General features: G+C 37.4%; 1 protein-coding gene and 1 pseudogene across 1 annotated transcript; both read right to left on the bottom strand.

The window, feature by feature from the left end:
- Positions 1–1613: 1613 nt before the first annotated feature.
- Positions 1614–5044, bottom strand: LOC142626053 (regulator of nonsense transcripts 1 homolog). The gene is made up of 6 exons (XM_075799824.1): positions 4273–5044; positions 3990–4145; positions 3652–3750; positions 3494–3571; positions 2542–2676; positions 1614–1955 (listed from the first exon to the last, which is right to left on the bottom strand). Exons 1-6 carry the CDS (start codon positions 4339–4341, stop codon positions 1788–1790), a joined length of 705 nt encoding a protein of 234 aa, XP_075655939.1. The 5' UTR covers positions 4342–5044; the 3' UTR covers positions 1614–1787.
- LOC142626052 (WAT1-related protein At3g53210-like) lies at positions 5044–15675 on the bottom strand (annotated as a pseudogene).
- Positions 15676–27775: the final 12100 nt, after the last annotated feature.

The following is a 27775-nucleotide window of genomic DNA, read 5'->3' as shown; positions in this document are numbered from 1 at the left end:
GGCTTCTCCCATCCATAGTCAACAGAATTCCAGATTCTCTCATCAATAGATTCCAGGAATACTTTCATCCTTACTTTCTAGTAGGCATAGTTGTTCCCATCAAAGTGAGGTGGAATCACAAGAGAGTGATTGTGTTCCATGACAACAGGGGCCAAGGATCAACTCTTAGATCAAAGGATCTAAACACTAGAGTTAACTTGCTCTGATACCACTTGTATAGTTTTTAGACCCCTTAAACACAACCAGATTAACCTAGTTATTTAGCCAAGTGATTAACTTAGGTAAATTATACAGATCTAGGTTAACACAGATAAATCATATCATTGAAATAGTGTAGAAAATAAATAACACAACGATATGATAACCCAAGAAAACCAAACCGGTAAAAAACTTGGGGAGGATTAACCTAACTATCCTTAAGGTAAAACAGATCCATTATGAAAGAATTGAAGTTTACACAATAACGACTTAGACCACTAACATCTTATTGCTACCTCGAGTAGAAAACTTACTATCACGACCATGTGACAGCTCCGAGTCTACGGACTACTTCTTTCTTGGATTCACAGCAAGTACAAGCACTCCCGCTTGTGTATCTTTAAGTTCTTTCTTGGATTCACAGCAAGTACAAGCACTCCCGCTTGTGTATCTTTAAGTTCTTAATGCAGCAACTAAATGACCATCAAGTTCTTAATATAATCTTGATTCTTGATAACCCTAAGTATATGCGAAAGCAAACACCTCTAGATCTCACAAGGGATTCACATACACAACATAAACCAAAACTGCAACAACCTTGAAAACGTGGCTAGGGTTTTGCCTTTTTATACGTAGGGCAAAACATAAAACCCTACATGTCAAACGAGCTTGGACTGAGTTGGAAAATTCTGCAGAAAAAAAATCCGCACGAGCATCGATCGATCGAGTCTAATTTTCGATCGATTGGGCGAGGCAGATTTACACAGTAAATCCTGCAGTGCACTCGATTCCAACTTTACGTATAAACATACTTTGAGCAAGTCAAAAAATAAGACTAAACGTATTTATCATGGTTTGCCAACATTACATAATGAAGTTCTAATACATTTAAACCTAAAGTATTAGAACCCAACACATTTTTATTTTTAAAAATATTTATACGGGGTGATAGATTTGTTTTTTAGGGAAATTATTGTGTACTCCGAAAGTACCATAATTTTCCATATTCAATTGCCCAAAATTGCAATTTTCCCTTTTTTTTAGTAAATAATATCTAGGCAAAAATCATTGAAATGTAGTACATGTTAAGTTTTGTTCTTAACATTTATAAACTCACAATTTTGCCCTTGAAAATCTAAATTGTCACACATATTTGGCCCGCGCACACTACAAGAAATTTGGTTATTTTCAATGGTTGAAACCGTCGAAAAAAAGTATTAAAAAGCGTCGAAAAAAATATTTTCAACGGTTAGAATGACCGTGTCGAGAACCGTTATTAAAAATCGTGTCGAGAACATTTTTCTACCGCCTGTGCAAATGTTGAAAAAGTATTACACATTTATCAACGGTTATTAACCGTCGAAATATATACACATAAATGTAGATTAAAGTATACTTATTACTTTTATCCCCGGGCACCCAACCGTTGAAATAAGTATTTTCTTTTTTAAAAAAATAAATAAATTTGAATGCACTCTTTCACATTAATCAAAATTTAATAACCTGAAACAAATTGTAAAAATCAATACAGCTCAACTACTCTGCCCGCTGCCCTTTACACTCTAAAATTTACATTGTTCATCTACCTTTTAAAATAGAAGATTCTTATAACCTTTAACCTTCAAGACCAATTCATTGGAAATTTTAAAAACACAGTGACTCGCATCGGCCATCCAGACATCTGGATCTATAGCTGGGTCCTCTTCAATACTTTGTTTCAAATTATTCAGAGGTCCTTCAACCAAGCATTCATGCTCCTGATGAAACATTAGCAAAAGAATAGGAGAGGACATTGTTTAGTAACAAAAAAAAGGATAAGTTGCATCAATCTACAAGTTATCTGCAATACCACGCATTACATATTGAACAAGAAACCACTAATCACTTAATGTAGAAAGGTAAAAAATTAAGGATGTTGAATTAAAAGAGTATCATGTAATACCAAATCTCTGGCATAATTATAAATAATAACATAATATGCACACGATGTAAGATAAAAAATACTGCCAATCTGTGAAATGCTCCCTTTGCCTCAAAAATAATTTAAACTTTTAAAATGGCACGAGGATCAGATAATCAAAGTGGTATCACCTTTGATAATATTGTTTGCTTTTTGAAAAAAGAAAGGGAGTCTAATATTAAAAAAAGAAAATGAAGTACAAATTCCACTTACAGAATATTTCATACATTTTGAGACAATCAAAGAGTGACAGGTTATGATCCATTTTAAGACAAAGAATAATTGTTGACTAGCTTCAACATCCCAAAATCAATTCCAGCACATTGCAAGTGCAATAAGATAGAGCCTTAGATAAACCACAATAGCATAAAACAAGGAAATACCTTGTAGTGTGTCAATAAGCTATTCCACAGTGGCTGTTTGCTCAGGACTTTGGGATTCCCCAGAATGACAATACCATATCGAGCACAACTTAGTGCAACATTGAGCCTACGAGGATCATTATGGAATCCAATTCCCTGTAGAGAAGGAAACCAGCAGTCAAACATCAATACATAAATATATCATGTACGAAAATATCTAGATACAAACAATATCTTTTTGGACAACATTCAGAATCCACCAATCACCTAAAAACACATACTTTAGGTCTCCATTACATAACCTATAGGCCACAAAATTAAGGGTTTTATATGAACTGCCAATATTGTTTATTTTTTAAATTGGTAAATCACACGCAACATCATGGGTTTTGAACCCTGACCTTACCCTCAGTCTTGTTCTTCTAGTAGAAGAATATGACAATTGAACTAGATCTCACTTGCACTTGATAAGTTTTGATAATGGTTAGAAATATTTTACTGCCACTGCAGCTCAACCCAGCCCCCGTTTGGACTCTCAAACGCTAAGTGCGAACGGAGAATATATGATTAGAAAATAATGAATATATGACAAAAATCAACTATACCTAGTAATCCAAAAAGGAGGACAAGGTAAAATACCTCTTCTGCTTTGACAGTTATTGCCATTTCATTTTGTTAAACTAGTTCATGAAGGTAAATTATTACAGGAGTCAAAATGTGTCAAATCCTTAAAGCATGAACAAGCATATTAAATCTTGTCAGCAAATACAAGAATTGACAGTGAAACTTCATTTGAAAAATAGAAATAAACAACAACAACAACAATGATGACAATGGTAACAGGGACACCAATAATTAGAAACAAATGTCCATCCACTGCCTCTCATTAAAACAAGAGTTAAACAAGACCAATACTGAGTCTTCAGGTCAGAAATAACACTGAATAAATATCATAAATGTCACATTAACTAACCTGATGTTCATTACTCCTCACACATGACAGAATAATGTAGTCTTTTTCCCTTCCTTGAAATGAATCTACACTTGCAACCTGTAATAAACACAAGTTTTTAGAAACAGCAGGAAAAAGTTATTGCGCCCTAGGACTGATGAGTTGAATATAAACATTACCTCAATCTCCTTGTAAACTTGCTGTCTAAGAGCACCATTTCTAGACATATAGTTCACAATATATGCTCTTTGTCCCTCATATGGTGTTATCACCCCAATCTGTGATATAAGGGATATAATTAATAACTGAGAACAGAACTGCACCAATTCAGAAGTAAAGAAGATCCATAGTAACCTGACTAGGCACTACACCACTCCTTAAGAAAGTAGTTACAATCTTTTCTACATTAGCAGCCTCAGTCCTATTCAGTTATTTGCTAATTCTATTTATGTTCACAGTGACCAAAATCTAACTACGGACAATTGGTAGGCAGTTTTTTGATAGGCAGTTGTAATACCTGGACATAAAAGAACATTGGACGATTGGGCACAGGCCAAGGAAAGTCAATTCCCGAAGATTGCCTCTCATTTATAGTTACTCCATTCTGTAGTGTGCCTTCATAGAAGCTGTTAGAAGGAAATTCTGACAGAGATGGGTGCATACGATATTGAACCTAGGTTTCAAACAGAATGTAAGAAATCAGTCTTAAAAAATTGTATATTGGGCAATGACAATAAGTACGATAAAAAGTCAGCTGTACATGTATAAAATGCTGTGAATGGATGGTGTGCTATTCTCACCTTAGTTGCATCTGAAACCAAATGGACTCTGATTATGGTTCCTTGTTCAGAAGCAGTTGCTAGATACATCCCATTGGAAGAAAGGTCAATTGCAGCCAGAGGTGCACGAACAATAAAATTTTGCTGAATATCATCCAATGTCCACAATATCCCCAACAACTTCCTGAATTTGAAACCATTCTATGGCCAAACATTTCTCAAGTACAAATGAGTAGGAATTATGACCAGTGAGTCTTTTGTTTCCACTCTTAAGATTTTTCTCTGGCATAAAAAATTACTTGCTTACTTTCCCCTGCAGAAAAACTTAAGACATTCACATTTTCTTTGTTTTTCTTTAGTTTTTTGCTAGGACATTCACATAATAAAGTGGTCTCATATGCATAAATCCACTTGATACAGACAATGTGAATTTTTCAACACTTATTCAACAGTTATGTCAACTATAGAAATATATATGTGAATTTTTCAACAGTTGAGTGCAAATGTAGAAACTAAAGCCTTTTATCAACATTTTTTAGTGACTGTGGATAAAAATATGTTGAAAAAGCTCATGTTTGTTGTAGTGGCATATGACAGACAGCCAAAGCAATAGTACATTTTTTTTTTTTTTGAGGAACGCAATAGTACATTTCTAATTGCATCAGTTTGGTAAAAAGTGGATAGACAAAATTAATTGCTAGATGTTGGAAGCAATGGTTGGATGATTGAGACATTGCCTAAACTTTCTCCAATATTGTTTTCAGACACTGATGGTTTTTCATTGTCCAACTTTCATTCTTCACTTTTTCCCCACACGACAAGGTATAGTCCAGCTACGATAAAAACTGCTCCAATAATCCTGCACATCAGAACAAAGAAAAATAAAATCTAACAAACAATATTGAAATGGATCAAGGGAAGTTACCTAGAATTTTTTATTTTTTTATTTATATTACTATCAAGTTACCTAGACTTAGCCTAAGCCTTTAGTACATAGCTCTAGAAAGGAAACTAATTACAAAACACACATTAATATATATCATCAATATTCAATACTCATTACACATTTGCTAAGTGTGAACATACTTAAAAAATATGAACAACCCTTATGAAATTATGAGTATTGTGTGTAAGAAAATTTAGATGATAAAACTTTTGACAGAGAAAAGTTCAAGGAAAAAAAATTATTATTTCTATTTTATAATAATTTTTTTATAGATAATATTTTAACCCATGGTGTCCACTCCATATAACGATTGCTCTTATCACTAAGTTTAGACTTCTATCAATTTTTGGTGTAGGCAGATTTGAACCCTGTTTTCTACTAGTTGAGCTAACTGAAACCTACTAAAATTAAATTGATATGTAGCTAGAGTGATAAGACCTACCCTCCCAAGTAGAATTCTTTGCCTAAAACAACAGCTTCTATTATAGCAACAAGCAAGGTCTGTAGGGGTAGATAAATTGAAACAAACACCGATCCTAACTTGTCAATTACATATACTAGCTTATAATCCGCACAATGTGCGGGATACTTTTATTTATTATAAAAGACAAACCATAGGTGAAAATTTAAAAATTTCATAATTAGATAATACCAAAAAAAAAAAAAAATTGCAAGAAAAAAACCTAAATTCAAGGAGTCTTACATAGAGACAATGAAATGTAATCTTGAAATTTCTTGCTCATTCAACAAAATTTGAAATAGACCCAAAAAATAAAAATGTTTTCCTTCATCACACATGCACTCAAGAAAATGAAAGAAAGTGATTTTTTTTTCTTTCGAGTCCAAGAGTTAATTATTTTGTTTCTAAAAAAAAAAGAGTTAATTATTTAAAGCATGTTCCAAAGTTCCAAAAAGATAAAAGAAAAAAAAAAAAAATTCAGGGTGGTCCAAGAGAGTTCATAGTTGTCTTTGTTTTTGCTAGAAGCAAGTACCAATGTCTTCAACTAACAATAATTAATAATTAAAATATCATGAAATTCAAATCCTATAGTAATAACCTATGAATTACATCAACTACAGTAGTAAATAGTCTCACAAAATTCACTTAGCCCAAAAAAAAATCACATTTTCACTATAAGAGCGATTCCAAAAACGTAGTGCCACTAATTTATACCAAATTATCAATTTCACTTTTTTTTTTTTTTTTATGACAATACCTACCAATTGTATTAAAGCAACAAAATATTGAATAGAACCCAAAATGAACGCCAGTTTAACTTTGAGAAATCTCAACCATGTATAAAAATCAAACTGAATATTACAATTTTTTGTATATAATTGAGAAATCTCAACCTTGTATAAACTGAATATGTTATTCATTTAACTACTGATATAGATTGTCTATTTAAGGTAGCAAGATCATGCGCTCTCCAGCAACCTCCTCATCATAATAGTCAGCTGTATACAAAACGTAAATAAATGAATACACAATTTATATGAGATAGCACATCTATTACCAAGTTTATCCCCCATAAGTCTATGGAGACATAACTTCTTTATGTCCAGCTCTTATGCTTTAGGTTTAATGTTATATCTTTAAATTATAAAATGCAACTTTTATAATTCAGTTATGGTTTAAATTTGATAATGCAATTTTCATGGGATCCGCTTCTCAAAGATGTCACTCAGATTAATAACAATGGGCTACAGGCATCAAACATTTCTATGTTTTCTACTTTTAACTATCTAAGGATTGGAAGCATTTTTAGTCCCCACTAACAAAACCATTTTAGTAAACAATGTTACTCAAAATATTAAGAAACAAATTAAGCAAGATGAATATGGTAATTCCTCTCCGTAACCTGACAATTTGAATGAACAATTCAATTATTTTTACATAAATATGCAAAATTAAAGATCAAAGCAAATCATTGTATCAAAAGATTCAAAACCTCTGATTCAACAAATTTGAACTTTTTCACCACAATCTATGAAAGCACAAAATCAAAGAGATTTCAATAAAGTAAAAACTATACATTGTCATACCTTATCTTCTAAGACTTGGATTGCATTAAGGAAACGCCTTTCCACCTACAAACCCAGGGGAAAAAGTCAATAATAAATGAAGAGAGATAAGTAAACCTAATATTGTTCTTGATGAAAGTTGAGTGAAAAGTTTGTAAACTCTTAGGTTGAAATGGTCATTCAAGAAGCATGATGCATATGCAGAGGCAAAAACTCTTATGCTGATTGAAAAATTGCAGAAAAACCATATTAACCATATATCCAAAACCAAACCAAATCAAAACAACTAACTGAAATACCTAAACATAAGCACTCAATAAGACAGCAAGAATCAAGATTAATGACACTAAAGTTCGTCAAATTTTGTAGGCTTTGCTTTAAAATTACACAAAGAGATAGATTAGATTATATACACACCCAAGTTATGGAATTCATGAAGCTTTTCATCGATTATTATGCAATCTTCTATTCATAAAATAAAAAATAAAATTAAAGCATCTATAAGTACTCAATCCAAAACACTAAGACATACACAATAAAAACAAATGAATAAACAAAATAAACAAAGCTAACAACAACAACATTAAAAAAAACCTGCCAATAAACTAAGCCTAATAGTCTGAGCATTACAAAAATTAAAAGAAACAAAGTCTAATAGAACAATTTTGAAATATATAAGAAATTATTCTTAACGCAAAAGGAAAGCGTAAGATGCTCCAAAAAAAAAAAAACAAAAAACAAAATAAGCATTCTAGTAAATCAGAGATATATATCAATATAGAAATAATAGTAAAATTAAATATCAAGAAGAAAAACAATGAAGGCGATCAGAGAAAATGCATTTCAATTTGCAAAAATTCAGTAATTAACATAAAAATCCAATAATTTTACTTAAAAAAATTACAAAATAACTGTACTTCTTAAACATTCATATTTTAAGCCATCCATCTTACAAATATGGCTATTAACAAAACATAGAATACAAAACATAGGTGATTAGAGATAGGTGATTAGAGGATAGGTGATTAGAGATGGCATCACAAAATTGTCTCTAACATCCATATATGAAAGAAGAGCCCACAGGAAATAACAAAACACTACTCTAAAGAGAACCAAAACTTAGTAATTAACATAAAAAACCAATAATTTTACTTACAAAAAATTACAAAATAACTGTACTCCCCAAACATTCAGATTTTAAACCATCCATCTTACAAATATGGCTATTAACAAAACATAGAATACAAAGCATAGGTGATTAGAGATGGCATCACAAAATTGTCTCTAACAACCATATATGAAAGAAAAGCCAATAGGAAATAACAAAACTCTATTCTAAAAGAGAACCAAGTAAAAGCATTGTTATATATTATGTACCATGTCACCATAAAAGTGTTTTTTAGAGCATCTAAATCTATAGTTGGTGATGTCTAAGCCCACCAAACCCCAAAATTGAAGCAGAAAATATATATATTGATAATTAAAAGAAAAAATATATATATATATATGTATATAAATATAGGCAAAGATTCCCTTAGGAAAAATCATTACAGGCCAACACAAAAAATCTTAAAAGAAAGCTACGACCTATTAAGAAAATCAACCCTTAATGGACACAAAGAAAAACCTTCATCTATAATTATCTCCAAATCACGTCACTCTGCACTCTGCATTCTGCAAGCACTTATGTAAAAATGTAAACAGAATTTGACCTTTCAAATTAATTCAGTAACTCTTATTGCAGTATGATAAATGGTCTTATCAGTGAGAGGACCCTTTGTAGCATTAAGTAGTTAGGAATGAGAAGTTAAAGACTTTAGATAAACTGAAAAAGGACTTTGATTTAGTAATCCCTTAGCATGTAGCCATCGATAAAACATAATCAGTTCAAGAAAACTAAACAAAACAGAACTCAAGAAATTGGAAAAAAAAAAAAAGGAAATTAGGGAAAAAGGTAGCCAAACCTTAAACCTTGATTGAGTAATGTAGCAAAATAGTATTTAACAAAATTTTTGTTATCTATCTATTTGTTTCTATTAAAAAAATGCAGCAAATAATTCAAGGGAAACCATAATTTCACTTTGAGGAACATCATCAATAAATCTACACTCTACAGTAATCGACAAAACATAAAGACAAACGAAAAAAAGTGCAAACCTAACAAAAGTTTGCTAAACAAAAATAAAATCTAACCAATACAACAATGGAAGAAAACAGAACTCAATAAACTGGAAAATATATAAATGGGAGATTAGGGTAAAAGGTAGCCAACCCTTAAACCTTGATTGAGTAATGCAGCAAAACAGTATTTAACAAAATCTTAAAAGAAAGCTACAACCTATTAAGAAAATCAACCCTGAACGGACACATATAATAAATATAACCTCTATTAGTAGAGAAAGTAAAACCTAATATGTGACTTTTGATTCAAAATGTTGTATTGCTAAAGCACATCACTAAGATTCCATTACTCATCAATAGAAAATCAGCCCACTACCTTCTTTTTATCTCTTCATTGGGTTGCGAAGCAAAATTTTCAATAAAAACTCAAGAACTAATACCAAAGGGTGGATGCACGCACATATGAAAAATTATGTGAACATGAAACACTTTTTGAATCATATGCTTATTCAGAGCAGCCCAAACACCAAAACCTACAAACATTGAAAAAAAATAAAATGCTAGAGACCACAAATTAAATATACAAAACTGGCTTAAAATTGAAATTAGCAATTATAGAACCCTCACTATTACAAACTAAAATCTCTCAAAAACCAACACAATGTCATCACTGAGCTCGTTTGAATTGTAGTGAAAAAAATGTGGAGAATTCCAACCTTCTATTAGGCTGCTGCAAAATGGTAAAAAAGCTAAAGCAATTCCAAATTTCCAACAATTTTACGGGACAACAATGAAATAATAAGATTTTCTTTGATAAAAGAAAAAAGAGCACAACTGTACATGCTTCCAAAATCAACACAAACAGAAGTCAGAAAGATGGCAATGAAAGCAGTGACAACATAAAAACATATTCCTCAAAATGTTTAGGCCAACTTATGTTCTAATATTGAGTAGCCAAGTATTTAGCATGCAGTCATCAACAAAACATAATCAGTTCAAGAAAACTAAACAAAACAGAACTCAAGAAATTGAAAAAAAAAAAGAAAAGAAAAAAAGAAAAGAAAAGGAAATTAGGGAAAATGGTAGCCAAACCTTAAACCTTGATTGAGTAATGCAGCAAAACCAAGTTCTCACTCCCAAATTAAGACAGATAAATAACTTTTGCTTCGGGTTTTCATTTGTTCTGCTATTAAATTTCTATTGCCAACAATGCTTAGCTTCATTTAAAGTCACACATGACCAAGTATATATGTTGAAGAGCATTCCAAAGCAAAAACAAACTAAAAACTATAATCAATCTATTGAAAAAGCTTGTTAACGAAAATTTTTATATCTGATCATGAGTTTCACTTATAATTTTCCTCTTTTTTTTTTTGGATATGAATTTTTTCAAAAGATAAGAGTTGTGAAAATGATAACCTGTGCATAATTGTAGAAATACGTGGAATGATGAGAGTATATATGATTGTACACGATTGTAAAAATGGTTTCATTAGAAGCTATAAAGTTAAAAGATTTTGATATCATTATGTTTCTTTAAAAATAAAAAAAAATAAAAAAGGAAGAGAAGAGAAGCAATGGAAAGAAAAAGTTGGATTGCTAGATCTATATATCTGAACATAACATGAACCAAATTTTGATGAACACTATGATGAGAAATCACTCGCACATATCATTACCCTTTTCATAATTATCTAACAATTATAATCTGGTCTGTCCCTATGGGTAAAACAACATAGTGTTCCACTAAGCAATTGAGCATGCACTCTACTACTCAAAAGATGATGAGAAGAAACAATAGCCTATGTAATATTACATGCGATTCCGAATAACTTGTGTAAGATTATCAAACTTCTGTATCAAGATTGTGCTTTACTGCTTTAACAATTTACCTTGAAAATATGAAAAAATGGTGAACCAAATTTAACATCACTACATTATAGCCATGACACAAAATCTTATGCAAAATTCAATAGACATTATAAGGAAAATTTTGATGCATTCAGGCAAATATATAACTGATCTAGACAGTCACAATATAATTAAATACGCTATACTGACTGAGTCGAAAAATAAAAATAACTAAAAACATAGGAATCAGAGATGTAAAAAGTACCCTTTCCAAGCTTTCCAATTTGTTTCATAGCAATAGACACAACAAAATTATTAATAAAACATGAAAATTCAAATAAAGTTTAACCCTTTGCATGTTTAACTTAGCTCTGTCTCTCTGTTACAACAGGAATGAAAGAAACTATAAAAATTTAATGTTTCCTCAGTTTCTTTTATATATAGTGTGTGAGGACACCATTTTCACTGATATAGATTTAATATCATGCTTTATGCTCATTGTAAAGTAGGTACTCAGTACATATCTGATGAGCCAAGAGGGAGGTAGTAGTCTCCAAATTTGTGAGAATGTTCATGCAAGTCAAAATGGAAAATTGCTACCAACGTACAAAATGCAGTAAATCCATCCACTTTCCAGCTACTAATTCCCTCTCAACTACACAAAATATCCCCTTCAGGCTATCTTGCAGGTTTGTTAGGATGTTCCCTTTAATCCTTTTTTGATGCTAAGTGCTTTTCAGCCACTACATTACCAAGAACGGCTATACATACATTACATCCCTTTGATTTTGAGGGTAACTCCTGAGTTTGCATCAGGATGAAGCTGCAACCGAATAAAAGAAGAAGTTCAATATTGTTTACCCAAGGAAGAAGAAAAAAAGAAGCCTGAAACTGGGAAGACAATTCCAAAAGATAGTTTAAGCAGTCTACATAATTCATTCATTGAAACAATCATAAATCAAATCCTAATTTATGGTCAAGTGCAGGTTTCTTCTCCGCATTCTCAATTTTTAAAAAAGAGTTTTGAGAGAGGGCTTGGTTTTTGTTCTTTTGAATCAAAGTAGTATAAATCTCAGTCACAACTCTAATGTGAGTCCGATTGACAACTATAATCAAACACATTCAAGGCAACTCATCAAATGACAAAACACATCTACTTTTTAATAGCACACATTGTTGCTTTCAACGGTATAAAGATAAATTTTAATGAAGAGCCATGCTAGTTAGTGTAATTAAATCTTCGAATTGCTTCAAAAACAAATCATCAACTTATGCAAATTATTCTATAAAAAAAATGCAAATTAGAAAATTTCAAAACTGTGGTGCTTACTAGCTTCTCTTCAAACTTGTTTTTGCCAAAAATCTTCAGTTGGGCTTCAGCACTTTTTGATTAAAATCCACTTCGTTCTTCAAAAAATATTTCTAATGCAAATGTGCCCCTATCAAACCAAAGTATTTCAAAGATTTTAAGAATTAAAAACAGAACTTTATAGGTAACGATTTCGGCAATCTGACTGTGTGTGAAGACTTTGATTTTTCTTTCTCTACTTTAAAATCTCAAATCTTTACATTGTTATTCTAAAAGCCTCAATTTTTTCCTGATTGATACTGAAACAGTTTTTTACAGCAACTAAGGTTCTACCTTTCAACAGAAACTGCCATAGAACGGTTGCAGACAAAAAAAAAAAAAAAAAAGAAGTAAGAAGAAAGAAAAGAAAAACCAAATAGAATTCAGAGAATAAGAAGAAAGAAAGAAGAGAAAAATAATATTAACAAAAAAAAAGGAATATACAAATCTGAAAAATAAGAATTAGAACTGATTTTTTTTCCTTAGAACTTTTAGTCTCTCTCATTCCGATGTGCGCCTTAAGAACTGTTTCCGGTGGTCTAAGTCTGGCGAGGGAACGGATGGTAGAGGAAAAATTGATGGTTATAGCCGGCCTTAAATATTTATCTCTTGGCGCCCTACAAACTCTGTCTCTCCTATCTCTGTATCTCAAACCTTTCGAGTTTCGATTGCATTTTAAGTTTTTAACTCACATAACTAAATCTAAAGCAATCCAACCAAAAAATTCAAACCTAAATCATATTCAATCCCCAGATTTGAAAAAGAAAAGGAAAAAAAAAAAAAACACTTTATTGGTTATGGGTATACGGCTAAAAAACCCGAAATAAATATCAATGCTACATTCAATTCTATACTTATTTAATTCCAAAGATTTTGTTAAGATTAGAACAGAAGTACCCAAACAAAAATCAATATTTTTAGTGATTTCTGTAATCTAAAAAAAACAAAACAAAAGCAAATATCTAAAATTGAGAAAACAAACATTTTGATAGAGAATCCAAAAATCCATAACAAAAACGAATCAAATCTAAATCTACCGAACAAAAAAAACTCAATTAAAAGTAACGTTTTATACCCAAACCTACAAAATTGAGAAAAAAAATGTACCGTTGTCGATGTCAGTTCCGGCGATCTGGTGGTCTAAATCTGGAAAGGGAATGGACGGTGGTGGGGAAACTGATGGTGATGGCCAGCCTTAGATATTTCTCTCTTTGCTGGTAAGAAGTTCCAGAAAATTTCAATGCGTACCTTCCAAATATGGAGTGAATGGGATTGTTTTTGCTATTCGATGTTTGGTTCCGACAAACTCTACTCTCTTTCCCCGCACAATGGACGGCCTTAGATATTTCTCTCTTTCTCTTGGCGCCTTACGAACTCTGCCTCTTTCTTTGTTTCTTTCTCCATGTCCCATGCCTCATCGCCTCTCTCTCTCTATTTCTATCTCTGTGTGTCGTATTTTAAACAGTTAATTTTTTTTATTTATAAAGAGAGGCTTTTTAAACAGTGCGTAGCATTGCCAAACAACATAATTTATCATTTTTTAACTTGTAAATGACAGATTTTTAAGAGGGCATTTTTTCTACGGGGTAGCACCTCCTTAATTGTAGGAAAAGGTTTCTGCTTTTATATATAGTATTAGATTAGATTAGATTTGTATTGCATATGTCATTGCAGAAGCCACCAATCCCTGCAAACACCAATCTGCTCTATCATTCCATTAGGTTTACTTTGACAATGAAAAATTTTAACTCTAAATTTTCACAGCAATGTGACTGACACAACTTATTTTACAAAAAAAATTATATTTGGTGAAGTGGTTGATTATAAGTTATAGACACTAATAACACTTATGAACCCATGCACTCACATATAACACTTCAACAATTATGAAATTTCTTGTAAAAAAAGTAATGCCCGTAAACTGTCATGATAGTTAGGTAACATGCTAAGATTGCACCTATTATCAAAATGCTGAAACTTGTGCATGGTTGATCAATGAGACTGTTACCCTATACATATGACAGATAATCTTGATATCAGTTAGACTTACGAACCGTATAGAAAATAGTAAGGAGTTCATCAGCGGAACTAACTATCCAAGCTTGGGAGTTTCTCTCATATACTGCTGCTATTGCTAGATATAGAAGAATACTAAAGAAGTAAGCATACGGGGCAATCGAAAGCCGAGCTGGATATTTCTTTAAGAGTGGTGTTAATTTGTAAGACAATCCAACTAGACCAGCAAAGGCAGTGACCAATAAGAGAGATGCAACCTAAAGTCCAACTTGTCCCTAAGAAATATGATTGGCGTGACTGTAATTTTGATCCAAATAGGGTTGGTCCCTTGTAAAGAGTAATCACAAGAGATCCAGCAACAAAAGAAACAGTTCCAAGCACCTTAGCTATACCGTCTTTCCTTTTCAAGTGTACTTGCTCCATTCTGCAAAATCAATATTGCTGTAGTGACCTATTTCGCTAAAGGTATTAGACATAGGAAGAGATAAGAAGATTAATAATTTCTCTTGCCTGAATATGACAGCCATGACAAAGGTTTTAGCAGGAACTGAATTTTCTGTAGCAGAAGCAAAGGTGGCTGAAGTGCTGTTCAAACCCAGATAATAGAATTCTTGATTGCATCTTAACCTGCCAGAATTGAAAGCCAAAATTGTAACTGGGAAAATGTTTGCATGCATATCATATGTTTAAAGGAAAAAGCATATCATATGTTAATCTAGAATTCCTTAAATAAATATATATATATATATATATATATATATATAAACTTACCCAATAAGGCCAAGGAAGAAGAATTGTAACAAAAGAGATGTATTCATTGGTGGTCTGTCTTTCCTATACATACAAAGAAAATATAAGAATGGCAAAAAAAATAAAACTCAAAACAGGTTGGAACAACTTATTAAGTATGTAATATAAGGTTAACCTCGTACTTCTCTAAGAAATACGCAAAGGGAACTAGCGCAACCAGCGCGACAATGTTCCTATAAACTGGGAAAACAAGCAGGCTTATACCCATGTTAAGTGCAATCTTCAAGATAATATGGTTCCCCGCAAAACCTAACTGGCAGACAATCATGGCTAAGTGCAGTTTGGTAAGTTCAGGCACTACTCCCATTCTGTTAGCGAAGGTCAAAACAGCTTCAGGCAAAGGAAAAGTTGAGTAAGAGAGGTAAAGGGCCAAAATGGGTAAAATATATTGATTGGACTTAATTTTTGTAGTTTTATTATATTGGTAATTTTTGTTGTTGAGCTAATTTTTTTGAGTTTTTATATTTTGTTTTAGATTTAATCTATTAATTTTTTATGTCCTTTAAAAGGTGAAAAATGCTAAAACTACAAAATTTTTACAAATTGCTAATGTGATAAGTGGTTATTGATATATAAAAAGTTATGCAAGTGTACGAACTAATAAGAATTTGCTACCTTAATAGTTTGTATAAACATTGTAAAAACGTTTTTGGCTATAAGATTACTCTCAAAAGAATTAATGGCATTATTAAGGAGGGCAAAGTGTAATTTTATTGAACAAAATTGTTAAACTTAGTACCTATTAATATAATAATATTTTTATAAACAAAATTAGGGGGGGCCATTGCCCCCCCTAGTCCAATAACAGCTCCGCCCATGACGGCAACCCCAGCCCACAAAAAAAAAAAAAAAAAAAAATCAAACCACCACCAACACAGCCACAACCATAACCCACTATTACAACCAAACCCAACACAGCCACAACCACCAACGCAGCCCACAGCAACCACAACCACAGCTATCGAACCACCACCAACACAGCCACCAAACCGCCATTTCAACCACAACCCACAGTCACAACCAAACCCACAAAAAAAAAAAAAAAAATCAAACACCAAAAAACCTGTGCGAAGAAGAACCAAAAACACCAGCAAAAAAAAAAAAAAAAACCCATGACCACCACCGCTCGATCTCTCACAACAAATCCATCTTCGTCTCCCCACGCGACGGCGCATCCGGTGTCGTCAGCAACCCTCACCACCACCACCAGATCGTAAATCGCACCACCCCTCAGAAACGAACCTGTACCTTACACAAAGGCTTCGGCTCCCACTTGCACTCATAGTCAACTCCGCCGAACAAACTCAACGCTCATAGATTGGCGATGACCAACTCCCTCGTCCAAATCGGCGGCGTGGAAGGCGATCTCGTGAAAAAAAAAAACCCAGAAACCGATCTGAAGCCACCAACGCCAATTAGTTTCTAGGTTTTTTTTTTTTTCTCTCTCTCTCTCTCTCTCTTTCTTCTCTGATGAGATTCTCTAAGACTCGATTTTTAGGTGGACGCCACATAGAAAAAAATGCCACATCAGACGGGATTAGTCCATAAAAATCGACCCTCAAAGACTCGATTTTTAGGCCCAAAATTAAGTCTTTTAGACCCAAGATGTTAGTAAAAAATATAGTTTTGTAACAGTGCCTACTAATTATATTGTTTGGAAATTATTGCTAATTTCCTATTTTGGCCGAGGTAAAGCTATGAATTGTTCCTCCGAGTAAGGGACAAAGGTGTACATATGACCGTATGTGAAGGATCCCACAAACAGGAAATTTGGAACCCATCACGTAATTAATGTGCTCTATGATTTTTTTATTAGTTTGTAGTCTGTCATTATTCGTGCATTGTTGGAATGGCTTGAAGTGGATTAATTCACATTACAAGTTACCTTGCACGAATTTTAATGTCGGTGAACAAAATAAACATCTGACATATGGTTACCAAAAATAAACATCTGACATACAATCCAGTTTTGGATTGCTCTTTGTAGCCAAAATGGATTACTCCATTGGCAATAAATGCTTCCCATTTTCTTTGACCAAGTAAGGAACTTACATTTCTCAAAAAAAAAAAAAAAAAAAAAAAAAACTTACATGTGCTGAAACTATTTGCATTTCGGCTGAATCTCCAGCTAAAAATAAATGGAGAGTTTGAGAGAAGATGCAAGAGAGCTCCTTAGTGAGATAGCAAAAAAAAAAAAAAAACAAAGAGTTGTGCGCACCAAAGATAGGAAGCTAGAGTACATATCCTGCAACTCTTATCTAAATACAATAGGATGTTTTCTAATTATTTGTTAGGGAACCAAGGATATATTTAGGGTTAGGATTTGTGTGAGAGTATATTCAAGTTATTGTTGTTATCTTCAAAGTTATAGTGAAACTCTATTTTTGTTGTCTCTTGTGTACATAGACATATTGTCGAACTGCGTAAATTTTGTGTCACACCTTCTCTTCTCTATTTTTTAACTTTGCCTAAACAGATTATTTCACAATCTTCACAACATGCATAGAAGTGAATTGAACAAAAATGATTTTGAACAAAAAAAATAGTATGAGTTAGTTTCATGTATCCAAAGACAAGATCTCTCACGATTAGAAAATATGTATCCTCTCTTACATACTCAGATTTCATAGGATTAGTGTGGGTGATACCGTACCATATCAGCCAGTGCACCAGTCACTACAAGAATTTTAGTCTTTTGCGACCAATGTTTTAGCGACAACCAAAAAGTCGTCACTATTAGGCATACATTAGCGACGATAATAAATGTTCATCGCAAATAAGTGTATTTTAGCGACAACACTTGTAAGTGCACAATTACACCTGAACCCAAAGAAGGTTATGGGCTCAGGCCCAATGAGCCTTAAACAATGAAATTTGAAGAGTGTGTGTTCGGAATCTAGATTAAAGGTACTGAGAACTTGATAACGGGCTTTTATAAGCAAACACTTGTAAATAATGAATGATAATTGCAAATGAGTCTCCTCAGGCTTGAGCCGAGGACTATTTCTTTACTATTTCTCTTTCTTCCTTAAAGATTACAATTCTTCATTTCTTTCTTAGTTTCTCCCCCCTTTTTCTCTCTTTGGCCTTCACCCCCCTTAAATACTTCCTTCCCTGATACTTTTTGAAAAGTGAGTAGAAGTTTCAGCCCTACTGTTCAGGGGTCACCTCCCCATTAATGCGGCCAGGGAGGTAGGTGCAGAGCCTTTAATGCGGAGGTAGCAGCCTTTGCTCTTGATATTTTCTTTAACACTGGTGCATCTAGGAGGTTCAGGGTGTCCCCTTTTAAACATTAGTCTTTCCAGAGTTGTGCCTTGACCTTTATAATGAAGTTTTGAGTTCTCCTGGGCCTATCTGAGGAGAAACTTACCCTCGGACGTGTCCTCAGATCCTCGGCGTATGGGCCAATTCGTAGAGTTTAATTCTGGAGCAGGTTGGCCCTCCATGCTACAGTCCAAAGGCACATATGCCGACCTGGGTCCTTTTACTCCCCACAATAGCCCCCTCAAAACTCTATTTTTCATCATCCGAGGAGAAAAAATAGGGTTTTGATTCAACAAGGACTTACCCCACACGTTTTGTAAATAACTGCTCGTGTGGAAACCGTTTCGCGTTCCAGAGGATGCCACTTGGCGGTTTTATTTTCAAAAACGCACGTATTTATTACCGTAAGTTACACCTTGTCCCCCACGTTCAACGGTAAGATGAGCATCCAACGGCCCTTGTTACTCCATGAAAATTTGGGCGGGACAAATGCAATTTCGAGGCTGCTTCCCGCACGTCGTGACGCTTTGAGAACTTGCGCCCTCATTTATTTCCTCAGAGGCTAATCCCATCAAAACATTAGTAATCACCCTTTGGTCTGCAAAAATCCGTGGAAATTCGTACAACTTGAAATTTGTAAGTTCTTATTCCTTTTTTTTTTAACCCTTTCTCCTCGGACCCTGTCCTCGGCTCCTCTTATAACCATTCTCCCTCTTAGAACTTAGCCTTTCGTCCCTTTCCAATGGGAAAGTTTAAATGCCTAGTTGATACCGCCGCTGGGATGGAAGGTTTTAGAACCAAGTATCATATTCCCAGCGACGTAGGTCTAAAATACTGCCCGGCGGAAGCCGTGGCCGGTTCTAGGAAAACCAGAGAGGTCATCATTCCCATGGTCGCCTTCGTAGAAGGTGGGATGACCCTCCTAATGAAACCCGTAACCAGGGAGTACCTCCGCAACCACCGGTTGTGCCCCAATCAGTGTGCCCCTAACGTTTTTAGGGTCTTAGGAAGCGTTGATGCTCTAAACGAGCAAATGGGTCTGAACCTCACGTGGGATGATGTCGTCTTTATGTACGAATGCCACAAACTCACTAGAATAGGTTATTACATCAAATCCCGCTCCAGCGTAGTTAGATTGATCTCCTGTTTGCCCAAATCCAATAAAGGCATGAAGGATGACTACCTCATCGTCTCTGGCAACTGGCACGACGGCCCCCACTGCCCAGTTGAGTGGGGAGATCCAGGTGCGACACCTTAGGATTTAACTTCCCCTTCCATAACTCCCTAAATCATCTAGGCATATGTATTCGCATTTACTTGAGCGTCTAACTTCAATTTATTATATGTTCTACAAATCTGACCATGTTTGTTTATTTGGATGTTTTTCTTTGCAGATAAGCAAAATGTGCGCCCACGCTTAAGCCACTGCAACGTTGCAGATTTGAATAGAGTGCTACGCTCCGAGGTGTTCATTAGCAGAGACTTACAACTTAGGGCGGCCCACTTGATTCTGGGGTACGATCCCATCTCCTCGGACTTCCAGGAGATCGAGAACGCAATAATCGCAGGTGACCGAAGGCGTAGGAGATTAACGTAGCCAGACCCCACTTTTTGGCCGACCACGACATCCTTGACACCCCAAACACAGTGTTGTACACACAGCCCATAGCGGCAGTTCCCCTCGCTGTGCACCCTCAGGCAATTGCTGTCCCAAATGAGCGAGTGTCTTCTTTGAACACGTTGGACGAGGAGATAGAACAATTTCAGTTCGAGGACTCCCCACAACCTCGCGGAAACCCGTTCGTTGTTCTTTCCGACGAGGAAGAAGAAGCAGCCGAAGCCTCTGGGATAGAAGGTCTAGTGATAGCGCGTCCAGACGACAGCTCCATTGAAGAAGAGATGGACGAGCTAAAGGACCTTATGACTGCAAGAGGCGCACGAGTGGCGAAGAAGGGGACGAGGGTGTCATAGTGTCCCCCGGCTTTACAACCACCTCCTCCTCCTTCAACCGACCCCAAGCCTCCAGCCGAAGATCCCAAGAAGAAAAGGAAAGCGGAGGCCGAGGGGGCTGGAGGTGAAAAACAAAAGAAGATGAAACAGCCCGCGCCGGCCCAGCAGCAGAAAATGGACAAGGGCAAAGGGCACGCCCGCTTAGTTGAGAGCGGGGAGATTAGAGACGTGGCCGAGGTGCGCCGAGCACCAGCTACCTGGTCTCCTGACTTGAGACTGGATGGTGCGCCCATTCCCTGTCACTCCAGCATTAGGGCAGTCCAGCAAGGCCACGCCCATCATTTGGCCGAGGTGTTGGAGCGTCCTCTTCTGCTGCCCAAGGACATGGAAACCTTGGAAAAGATGGGTCAGCCGCAGTTGTTCCTCTCATTAAAAAGGGGTTTAGCTCTAGTAAGTTCCACCTCGCACTCGTACTTTATATTTATTTGCAAACACTTTACCGTATTTATCCTCCTGGCATTTTTGCAGTCCATCCAGGAAGTTTTCGCGGCCGAGAAGTTCGTGGAGGATTCTCAGAAGCGCGCTGGGATGGAACAAGAGCTAAGGCAAGAGGCAGAAAGGTCCCTAGGCCAGGCCCTAGCAGAGAACGGGAAGATCACGTCACAGCTGGCCGACTTAAAAAGAGAGAGAGATGGAGACAAGGCCAGCTTAAAGATGATGGAGGGCCAAGTGGAGGGGCAGCGTAAGCTTCTCCGCCAAAAGGATGACGAGCTTGCCCAAGTCCAACAGGCACGCTCTGACTTGGAAAAGGAGCTTACGCGGGCGAAGGAGGAGGCTTGCGTCCACAAGCATGCACTGGAGGCCGCGAAGAAGGCTAGCTATCAGGAGGGGGTAACCAGAACGCAAGAACAGCTGACAGAAGCTTTTGCGGCCTTGTGCCGAGAGTACTGTCAGCAGGTCTGGGGAGAGGCCATGAATGCAGCAGGGGTTCCTCAAGCTTCCGAGTTGAGGAAGCCCGAGAACATTTGGCTTCCCCTAGACATACAGGAAATTGAAGGCCTTCCTGTTGCTGCCTCTCCTACCCTCCCTCCTGTAGTGCAAGAACTTGTTCCTGATCCTACAGAACCTGAAGGTTCCTATAAAGAAAAGGACAAGTGTGATGGTGCCGAGAAGGAGCAAGTTCAAGACATGGAGCCCCTCGTCCCTTCAGCAGACAAAGGGAAGCAAGTTTTGTCCACCTTTGAACTGGAGTTGAAGAGTACTGAGGCTGGCAGCAGCTCCCTTCAAGACCCCCCTGCACAAGCCTAAGGCCTAGGATAGAACCTTTTGTACTCCCCTTTTTTGAATATAATTAATGAAGAACATTTTTATTCAACTTTCGTTCATGTTGTCTTTGTTTTACCTTATTCTTTTTGTGGTTGCCATGAAAGTCTTCAATAACAAATAGTTAAAGGGAAAACAGAATAAATAAGTCTAACTCCCCCATGCAAACAACTATGACTTCAAAACAACCACATAACTTAATTTAAATATTAAATAATGTCACAGTTAGACAACTCACATGATGATTAAACCTTTGTAATCTGACGTATTGCTTTCAGTAGGATGTAAGGTCCGAAGACCATTCCTTACAAAAATTTGTTTAACACTTAAAAATGTGGAACTTGAGATCCAAATTAATGAATGGTGAGATACTGATTTCCATGAAACGTGTAATAAGAATAAGAACAGTAACAAGATATTAAGAACAGTGACAAGGTTTGTGGTCCGAGGACTATACTTAACCAAGTTTCTGTTTGACTCTTAAGAATAGTAACCCTAAATGTTAATTTCCCCAAAGTAGGAGGTCCGAGGACCCGGCATAGCTAAGGTTCTGTTTAACAAACGATAAGATATCAATTTCCACAAGGTTTGTGGTCCGAGGACTACACTTAACCAAGTTTCTGTTTGATTCTTAAGAGTAGTAACCCTAAATGTTAATTTCTCCAAAGTAGGAGATCCGAGGACCCGGCATAGCTAAGGTTCTGTTTAACAAATGATAAGATATCAATTTCTACAAGGTTTATGGTCCGAGGACTACACTTAACCAAGTTTCTGTTTGATTCTTAAGAGTAGTAGTTTCAAATGTTAATTTCCCCAAAGTAGGAGGTCCGAGGACCCAGCATAACTAAGGTTCTGCTTAACAAATAATAAGATATCAATTTCCACAAGGTTTGTGGTCCGAGGACTACACTTAACCAAGTTCTGTTTGATTCTTAAGAGTAGTAGCTTCAAATGTTAATTTCCCCAAAGTAGAAGGTCCGAGGACCCAGCATAACTAAGGTTCTATTTAACAAATGATAAGATACCAATTTTCACAAGGTTTGTGGTCTGAGGACTACACTTAACCAAGTTTCTGTTTAATTCTTAAGAGTAGTAACCTCAAATGTTAATTTTCCCAAAGTAGGAGGTCCGAGGACCCAGCATAACTAAGGTTCTGTTTAACAAATGATAAGATATCAATTTCCACAACGTTTGTGGTCCGAGGACTACACTTAACCAAGTTTCTGTTTGATTCTTAAGAGTAGTAACTCGAAATGTTAGAGGTACTTATAACTTTAAAATGTTAACTAACAAAAGCACATTTTATTAATAATAATACCTTCTAAGGTTATTTACATTCCATGGGCATGGTACAATTCTTTCATCTAGGTCAGCTAGCCGATATGACCCTATACCTGCTACTGAAACAATGCGATAGGGGCCTTCCCAATTGGGTCCTAACTTACCCCAAGCTGGGTTCTTAGAAGTTCCCACAACTTTTCTTAGTACAAGATCACTAGGTGCGAGCGGCCTTAGCTTCACGTGGGCATCATATCCCCGTTTTAGCTTCTGTTGATAATAAGCCATTTGGACCATAGCTGCCTCGCGTCGTTCCTCAAGTAAATCGAGGCCTTTCTCCAGGAGTCCATTGTTATTCTCTGGGCTAAAAGAACTTGTCTTCAGGGTGGGAAAACTAGATTCCAGGGGTATAACCGCCTCGACTCCATAAGTCATAGAGAATGGTGTTTCTCCCGTGGACCTGCGCGGCGTAGTTCGATACGTCCACAGAACATGTGGGAGTTCCTCTACCCATCTGCCTTTCGCATCGTCCAACCTTTTCTTGAGCCCACTAACTATGACCTTGTTAACAGCCTCGACTTGCCCATTTCCCTGAGGATAAGCTGGGGTTGAATATCTATTTATGATGCCCATATCATCACAGTATTTCCTAAAAGACTTGCTGTCGAATTGAACGCCATTGTTTGAGATAAGCGTGTGTGGAATACCGAATCTAGTGACGATGTTTTTCCAGAAAAATTTCTTGGAGTCAACGTCTCTGATATTTACTAAGGGCTCGGCCTCAACCCATTTAGTGAAATAGTCTGTCCCCACGAGAAGCCATCTTTTGTTTCCTGTAGCTCTCGGAAATGGCCCCACTATGTCCAATCCCCACTGTGCAAAAGGCCAAGGGCTGGAGAGAGGGTTAAGAACCCCTCCAGGTTGATGAATATTAGGAACGAACCTCTGGCATTGATCATATTTTCTGGCATAGTCCTGAGCCTCTCTCTGCATATTGGGCCACCAATAACCCTGAGTTAGGGCTCTATGGGCTAAGGACCTTCCCCCAGTGTGGCTTCCATAAATTCCCTCATGTCATTCCTCCAAAAGTGCTTCCGTTGATTCAGGATGCACACACAACAAGTACGGTCCTGAGAAGGATCGTTTATACAGTTTCTGGTCCTCGGACAACCAGAAGCGTGGCGCTTTTTGACGTATCTTATCCGCTTCAGATTTGTCCTGAGGAAGGATGTCATTCTTAAGAAAAGATATAACCGGGTCAATCCAACTAGGTCCCAGCCTTATCAGATGAATGCGAACTGTGCTAACAATGGTAAGAGTTGGCTCTAGCAAATCCTCCACGAGGATAATCCTGGGCAAACCCTGAGCCGAGGACGTTGCTAACGTAGCCAAAGAATCTGCATGGGTGTTTCCACTCCTAGAAATATGAGCTAAGACGAAGGAGTCAAATTCAGCTTGCTGACGCTTGACCTAGGCCAAATATTCCTGCATTCTGGGGTCTCTAGCCTCCATGGTCCCCATGACTTGGCCGACCACTAACTGAGAGTCCGAGAACACATGGATTTCCTTTCCACCCATCCTACGTACCATCTTCATGGCCACCAAGACTGCTTCATACTCGGTCTCATTATTAGTAGCCGAGAACGCCAATCTCAAAGATTTTTCGAAGACAATCCCCTCAGGGGACATTAGGACAAGTCCAACACCAGACCCTCTCTGATTAGCTGCCCCATCCACATACACTTTCCAAGTCGGAGGTATTGCAACTGTGATCACACCAACAGGTTTTTCATCCATGTGTGCCTCTTTCAGGGTTTCTTCTAGCAATGGTTCGGTAAACTCTACCACCAAGTCAGCGAGGACCTGGCCCTTCACCGAGGTGCGAGGCTTATATTTAACATCAAAGGCTCCCAAAATGGTTCCCCATTTTGCCACCCTGCCAGAGTAATCGGCACTGCGTAACACTGCCTTAAGAGGCAATTGGGTCAGGACCACCACAATGTGAGACTGGAAATAATGAGGAAGCTTGCGCGTGGCGTGAACTATGGCTAGAAGCGCTTTCTCCAAGAGCAGATAGCGCACCTCAGCCTCATTCAAAGACTTACTAACGTAGTAGACCGGTCGTTGCACCCCGCTTTCATTCCTTATAAGGACCAGGCTGACTGCGTGGACGGCTACTGCCAGATAAGCAAACAAGACCTCGTCCGCCTCGGGGCGAGACAAAATGGGTGGCCGAGAAAGATATTGCTTAAGCTGTTGGGAAGCTAACACGCAATCCTCGGTCCATTGAAACCCTTTCCACTTATTCAACAATTGGAACAAAGGACGACATCGGTCGGCTGACCGAGAGATAAACCTATTCAATGCAGCAATCATTCCGGTCAATTTCTGGATCTCTTTTGGGTTCTGAGGTGGCTGCAAATCCTGAATAGCCCTGACCTGTGCTGGGTTCACCTCTATGCCTCTGTGAGTAATCATGTATTCCAAGAACTTTCCGGACCCCACGCCAAAAGAGCACTTTGAGGCGTTAAGGCGCAGCTTGTACTTTCTTAGCACTTGAAAGGTGTCGGCCAGATCTTTCACGTATGAAGGTATTGTTTTACTCTTCACCACCATATCATCCACATATACCTCAATGGTCTTCCCTAGTTGCTGTTCAAACATTCTGGTCATCATTCTTTGGTAGGTAGCCCCAGCATTCTTCAACCCAAATGGCATGACCTTATAATGGTAGTTCCCTGTTGGAGTAATAAAAGCAGTATTCTCTTGATCCTCCAATACTAATGGGATCTAATGGTAACCCTGGAAGGCATCCAAAAAACTCATTCGAGGATGTTCGACAGTGGCATCCACTAGTTGATCAATACGCGGCATTGGGAATGAATCCTTGGGGCAGGCCTTGTTTAAATCTGTAAAGTCCACACATACTCTCCACGTTCCATTCTTCTTTTTAACCACAACTGTATGTGCCAACCACTCGGGGTAGAAAACTTCTTTAATAGCCCCGACCCTCTTGAGTTTGAGCACCTCTTCCTTCACAGCCTCGGAATGTTCTTTGGAGGAACGTCGAGGTGGCTGCCTTCTCGGGACAATGGCAGGGTTGACGTTCAAACGATGACAAATGAAGCTCGGATCTACACCCAGAGCCTCATAAGGATCCCACGCAAAAACATCGATATTGTCTTTCAGAAACTCCAACAACTCCATCTTCTCCTGGTGCGGTAAGCGTATGCCGACCTGGAAGAACCTCTCTGGGTCATCTGCTATTAAAAACTTCTCTAACTCCTCACAAACAGTCTCATCTCCTGTCACCGCTCCAGGTGCATCCGGAGCCGTTAATTGCTATGACTCTTGGATGGGCAAAGCTGATAACTCGGCTTCTGACTGATGAAGCACTGCGGCCGATATGCATTGCCTGGCCACTGATTGGCTGCCGAGGATTTCCTCAACATACTCCCCCAAGGGAAACTTAACCTTAACATGCAAGGTAGAGGAGACATCTCCCAGAGCGTGCAGCCATGGCCTAGCGAGGATGGCTGTATATGGGGAGTACGCGTCGACCACAATGAAATCCACCTCAACCGTTTCTGAGCCGGATTGGACGGGCAAACGAATCTGTCCCTTCGGCACAACGGCCCTTCCTTCGAAGCTTATGAGTGGCGAGTCATAAGGAGTAAGATCTTCCAACTTTAGCCTTAACCCCTTAAATAAATCAGGGTACATAATATTTGCACCGCTGCCCTGATCAATCATAACTCTCTTGACATCATAACTCCCTATCCTGAGAGTGACCACAAGAGCATCGTCATGGGGTTGAATGGTACCAACCTTATCTTCCTCCGAAAATCCCAAGACGGGTAAGGTCACCTTCAACCTCTTCGGCATGCAGCCTGAGAATGGGAAACCGCCATCACCCTAGTGGGACCTAAGCCAGTCCTGCCAGGTGCAGTGAAGATAACATTAATCGTTCCCAATGCGGGCCGAGATGGATTATTCTTCTGATTGTTCGAGCCGATCGACTCGCCCCGTCCAACAAAGGTTGACACAAGTGCCGCTTAGTTTCCCTTCACTGACCAGCTGCTCCAAGTGGTTCCAAAGGGTCCGACAGTTCTCGGTAGTGTGGCCCACATCCTGGTGGTACTGACAAAAGAGGTTTTGATTCCTCTTCGCAGGGCCTCCTGCCATCTTACCAGGCCATCTGAAGAAGGGCTCCTTACGAACTTTCTCCAGCAACTGATGTACTAGTTCTCGGAACACAGTGTTCACGGCCTGAGGTGCTGCCGAGCCAGACTGCCCAACATATTCTCTCCTTGGCTTGTTGTTGTGGTATCTGTCCGACCTGAAATCCCTTCTCTCCTGTGGGATAACCTTCTCCTTACCCTTTCCTTGCTGCTGGTCTTCCTCCACTCTCTTGTACTCGTCAATGCGGTCCATGAGGCGACGTACGCTGCGGACAGGCTTTTTAGTCAAAGACTTCCTCAAGTCATGATCAGTAGGAAGGCCTACCTTAAAAGTATTGAGCGCTACCTCATCAAAGTCTCCATCTATTTCATTAAACATTTCCCAGTACTGATCAGAATATGCTTTCAACG

This window comes from Castanea sativa, chromosome 2, assembly GCF_040712315.1.
Source record: "Castanea sativa cultivar Marrone di Chiusa Pesio chromosome 2, ASM4071231v1".
Lineage (NCBI taxonomy): Eukaryota > Viridiplantae > Streptophyta > Magnoliopsida > Fagales > Fagaceae > Castanea > Castanea sativa.
Note: the sequence above shows the minus strand (reverse complement) of the source record. Positions and strands in the feature narration are given on the sequence as shown.

Coding starts and splice junctions, on each gene's coding strand:
- LOC142626053 (XM_075799824.1), bottom strand. CDS start 4,341: ATGTATCTAGCAACTGCTTCTGAACAAGGAACCATAATCAGAGTCCAT. Junction 4,146..4,272: donor TGGTTTCAGATGCAACTAAG/GTGAGAATAGCA, acceptor TTTGAAACCTAG/GTTCAATATCGTATGCACCC. Junction 3,751..3,989: donor CAATGTTCTTTTATGTCCAG/GTATTACAACTG, acceptor CTTATATCACAG/ATTGGGGTGATAACACCATA.